General features: G+C 24.4%; 1 protein-coding gene across 1 annotated transcript in view; it reads right to left on the bottom strand.

The window, feature by feature from the left end:
• Positions 1-530: 530 nt before the first annotated feature.
• Phum_PHUM058020 (uncharacterized protein) overlaps positions 531-5,374 on the bottom strand; it is a gene marked incomplete at both ends in the record, with an annotated part of 6,835 nt that continues 1,991 nt past the window's right edge. Inside the window, 2 exons of the mRNA XM_002423378.1 lie at positions 531-659; positions 3,379-3,497. Of these exons, the coding sequence (XP_002423423.1) occupies positions 531-659; positions 3,379-3,497 (248 nt within the window). The remainder of the gene's footprint in view (positions 660-3,378; positions 3,498-5,374) is intronic.

Here is a 5,374-nt window from a genome sequence, read left to right as displayed (position 1 = left end):
TTTCCTCCCTACATTTTTAAACATTTTTTATGATGAAAAAAAAAAGGGCGTGGGTGGGGGTGGGAGAAAAATAATAAAACTATACTTGAAGGGATTTTCCTCGTAGGAAAAAGGAAAATTTTTTTTGCAAACTAAAATTTATAAAAAAATAATAATAATAATTTCTTTTCTTTTTTTAAATTTTCCAAAAAAAAAAAACCCTGTGTTATTTATTTTACCCTTTGACCTTTCCTTCTTCCTCCTTCTCCTTCTCCCCCCACATCATTTCGAAATTATTTTGTTAATAATAATAATTTATTAAATAATTTTAAAGAGAAGAGAAAAAAAATAATTTTTTTTGTTTTACTTTTCTTTTTTTTACATTATCTACAAGTTTTAAATATATTATTATTTCATATAGAAAAAAAAAGATAAAATTTCAAATCGTCATAGTAGTAGTGGTAGTAGTAACAATAATAATAATAATTTTTGTAGTAGTTGTAATTAAATTTAATTAATTTCCGGTCAACATCATAAGTCTCGTTGAATTTTCATTCATTCGAACCTGATTGTTTATCCTTTCGTACTCTGTGACCACGAAACGAAGCTTGGATTTTAGTTGCTGCCACTTGTAAATCCGGATCATTAAGATCAATGTCTAATTCTTCCTCTTCCGGTGCCTTTAAATTTAAAAAAAAAAAAAAAAACAAAACAAAAAAAACAAAAAAAAAATTCAGTTAATTAAATAAAACCTTTAAAAGTTTTTCTTTCCCCTTGTTTTGGAAAAGAAAAAACAATAAAAAAATTCTCTCTCTCTCTCTCTTTGTATTTTCTCCCCTCTCCCGCTCTCTCTTTCTCTCTCCCCTTCCCTTCTCTGTCTCTTTCATTCTAATTAATTCCTAAGATTTACATTTATTAACGTTTTGGTAATTTTTAAATATTGATTAAAGAATTTAAGGAGTCTAATGACACGGCTGATAAAAGTTTATATAAAATCAATACGGAAAAAAAAAAATAATAATAATAATAATTTGTTGAATTCCTTTTGAATTTTATCAATTTTGTCTCGATTGATAAAACGCGTTATCAATAAATTTTAGTTTTAAGTAGATAATTATTTATTCCGTTCGTTTATTTATTTTTTTCGTACAAAAAAATTACAAAATAACGTAAATTTTCTTTTTCTCTTGTATAAATTTTCTTTAAACGTATTTCTTTTATTCAATTTTCTAATTACACGTTTTTTAAACTTTTTTTTTTTATGTTTGTTTAATTAAAAACAACTTCGTGTCATGTAACCAACATATTGTTATATTCGGTTCGTTCTTTATTTTTGTAAGTAATGAACAAGCACTTAAAACTATCACAAAACTAATATTAATAAACAAGAACTTATTACAGCTAGACTAAAAATCAAATGAACCAACGCCAAGCTGTGTAGCTTGCCTATATTACTTTTGTCTTTCGTTTGTCAATTGTTTCGAACGAGCAAACACTTGCAAATAAAATAAAAGAAATAGTCTTTAGAAGCTTCGCTTCTAAAGAAGAACAATTTGAGTTCGTCGCCAGTCTTTTGTTTATAAAAAGTTGAAAATGTGAATATTGAGTACGGGATCATAACAATATTTATTGATTTTTAAATATTCTCCCTATAAGAAGTTTAGTTACGTAACCGTTAAGAAATAAACACGAAAACGAATTCGAAAATTTTTTTTAAAACCGGAAATAGTTTTGATTTAACATTACGGAAAATTATTTACGTTTGTTTGTTTTTCTACGATGCTGTGCTGGATTGAAAAAAATTTCTTTTTGCTCTTAAAATCACGATTTCTTTCCCCTCCCTTCCTTCCTCCCCCCTTCCCCTGTAGTAACTACTACATTTTCAATTTGTTTTTCTTTTTTTTCTCTCTCTCTCTCTCTCGTTAGTTTTTCATGAGGTTTTACGCCATTTTGACATTGTGTATGTTAATCTGTCATTCGCGAATTAACTTTTTAATCATTTTTAAAATATTTATAAAATAAATTTCCTTCACTTGTCATTTTCTAAAAACTTGTTTTCATTATAAATTATTTCGTCGTAACCGCTTTTTTCACCCATCATTATTATTATTAGTATTAAAATAAAACTTATTTATTTATTTAACTTTTTTTTAAAGTTTAACGTGATTAGGTTAAGTAACTAAAAAAAGAAAAATCAATAAAAAATTTTTTTTGCGATGATTTTATCGTTTAAATAAAAAAGAAAGGAAAATTTAAATAAAATTTTAGAGTGCGAATAACGGCTTCCATTTTGTTTAAAAAAAAAAAAAAAAACAATCTGGTATCGTCGTAAAAACGAATTTTCCATCGTAATAATTTTTTTTTTTTTTATTCCTATCTTTTGTCGTTAAAAAAAAATTTATTATTTAAATATTACGTAACAAACAAAAAAAAATACATTATTTACACGCGCGTTACTTTTTATCAACATTATTATTATTATTATTATTATTATTATCACGATTGATTTTATTTTATTTAATGAATTAATATCGGGGGGGGGGGGGAATGTCTTATGAAAAATGATGACTTTTCATAAAAAAACAACAATTTTTCAAAAAAAAAAAAAAACCAATTCGGAATACAAATTTATCAATAATATCGGATACGTTAACAACCCTCGTTTGTTTGTTTGTTTGTTTTCTTATTTTATATTTTTATTATTTTTTTCTTTTTTTCCGGAGAGGGGGGGGAATTTTGTCGATCGATCGATTGATTAAAAAAACATTTTCAAAAAAAAAATTTGTGGGAAAAAAAAAATTATTAATTTCGAATTTTTATTACGAAAAATAATAATAATAATAATAATAATAATAATAATAATAATAGTACGTTAGTTGGAGAGAGAAACGGAAAAAAAAAAATTAACATTAAATTTGTAATTATAATTACAAATAAAGAAGAATAAAATAAAAAGAAAGAAAAGGAAAAAAAATGATAATAATTATAATAATAATAATTTTTTTCTTTCGTTTCCATTTGGGTTTCATCGATTGACTAAAAACGCAATCAACCAAACAACCGAACAACCAACCAACCAACCAACCAACCAACTACGTCAATGCAAAAAAAAAAAAATTTTTTTTTTTTTTTTAATATTGTCATCTTTAACAAATGCGATATGTATATCCACGTGACGTCATTTCCGTTTTTTTTTCCTTAGAAACCTTGTTAGATAAAATTGTCAAACTGTCAATTTTTTTTTTTAAATAAAAAAAATTTTTTTCCATTTAAAAAAAAATCATTTAAACGTACGATAAGTAATAATAATTTTCAAAACGGATAAAAAAAAAATTATGATTGGTCGATTAGATTTAATTTAATAAGGCTCATCGGTCAATTGATTAAGGGAAGACAAACCTTGGCATCTAATTTTTCCAATTCTTTACTTAATTCTTCTTCGTCTTTCCGATTGGCTGTTTTTCTTACCAAATGTCCTCTAAACGATGCCTGAATTTTAATTGCGGCTTCGCACAGTTCTGAAATTAGAAAACAAAAAAATTTTCTTTTTCTTTTTTTTTTTAACGGTTTAAATTTACATTTTGAAACGACATTAATAATAATAATAATGATGATGATAATGATGATGATACTCGTATAAATATTAAAAATTTACATGAAATGAATATAGTTTAAAGGGTGAATTTTAGGAGTTCTCTTCGAATTGATAATTCCAGGGATGTTAAACGGGTTTTCATTCTCCAGCAGAAGCTGGAAAATCAAAAAAAGTTTTTCTTTGAAAAAAAAGCAACAAAAAAGAAATCTATTATTATTATTATTAGTAAGAGAGAGAGTTTTTTGTTCTTTATTTGATATAGGCAAACATTTAAACCGGCCTGGAAAATTTTCATTCTCCAGGTAAAATAATATTCACTTTTACGTCATCATTTCACTATTCATTCCCTATCGTGTAGTTTTTTTTTTTTTCCTTTGTTTTCTTTTTCCCGTTTCCTGTCCTCCCTCTACCAAACTTTTCACTTTTCTTAAAACTTTTTCCCTCAATTTTTGACATTCTAGAAAAATTTATTTTTTTATTGATTTAAAACTTTTCTTTATTTTGTTAAAACAAACAAATTTTTTTTTCAAATTTGTTTTACATTAGTAAAATTTTTATTTAAAAAATGTAACAATGTCGGACGTTGATTTAAGATTAATGATGATAGAAATAATAATAATAATAATAACAAAATTGATTAATATACAACATAAAACGTGAAACAATGTTGACAACGACAACAGAAATCCAGGAGGTGGGAAATGGGAAGTGGGTAGGGAAGGTAACCCGATGATGATGATGATGATGATGAAACACAATCGATAAAAACTCGTGAAATGGAGGGAAAAAAAAAAAAAAAATTTTAATTTGGAATGTGGATGGATTTTTGGAATAAAATCTGGAACGTTCTAAAGGGTTAATGACGTGTCAAAATTAATAAATGATAAATTAATTTTTTTTTGATTATGTTTATTTTCGGAAAAAGTTATTGTCACGTTTTATAATATGATTGATTAATACGAATCCATGAATTCTCTGGAACTGGAAAATTATGAACGAAAAACCCATCCCCCCTCAAAAAAAAAAAAAAAAAATATAAAATATTAATAATAATAATAATAATAATAAATTAACGGAAACGTTATTTTCTTTTTTTTTTTTTGTTTTCTCGACGAAAAATAAAAAATTATCCAGTCGTACCAAAAAAAAAAAAAAAGGAATTAAATTTTATAAAAATGGCGGAAATGGCGGAACGTTTTTTTTTATGCCGGAGGATTTTTTTTAAAACTTTTGTAAACTATTAAAATTTATCAAAAAAAAAAAAGGAAAAGCTGTCGGAAAATTTGGCAGTTTTTTATTATACATTAACTCTTTTTTTCCGTTATTGATCTTTTTTTTTTTCTAACTGGAAAAATACAAAAAGCATAAAAAAAAAAAAAATTTTTTTTTTATTCTCCAGTTTTTTTGAAATGTTAATTTTTTTTTTTTTTCAAAAGGTTTCATCTTGTCTAAAGTCATATTTTTTGAAGAGAAGAAAAAAAAGAAAAGTTTCACGTTTCAATTTATAAAAATTTAACAAAAAAAAAAAAAATTAAAATTTTATACGGTGCTGGATATTTCACATAACCGAACAATTTTTTTTTTTCCATCGTCTCCAGTTTTCTAATTTTTTTTCCAGTTTTTTCAAATAAAAAAAAAAAAATTAATTTTAAAACTACAAAAGAAAAAAAATAAATCATTATTAAGACAGGTATTATTAAAATTTCTTAATTAGTTTTTTTTCCTTTTTCCTTTTTTGTAAAAATTTCATTTCCAAAATTCTCCAGAAAGTTATAAAAATAATAATAATAATAATAATAA

The sequence above is a fragment of the Pediculus humanus genome, genomic scaffold, assembly GCF_000006295.1.
Source record: "Pediculus humanus corporis 1103172107406 genomic scaffold, whole genome shotgun sequence".
Classification (NCBI taxonomy): Eukaryota; Metazoa; Arthropoda; class Insecta; order Psocodea; family Pediculidae; genus Pediculus; species Pediculus humanus.
Note: the sequence above shows the minus strand (reverse complement) of the source record. Positions and strands in the feature narration are given on the sequence as shown.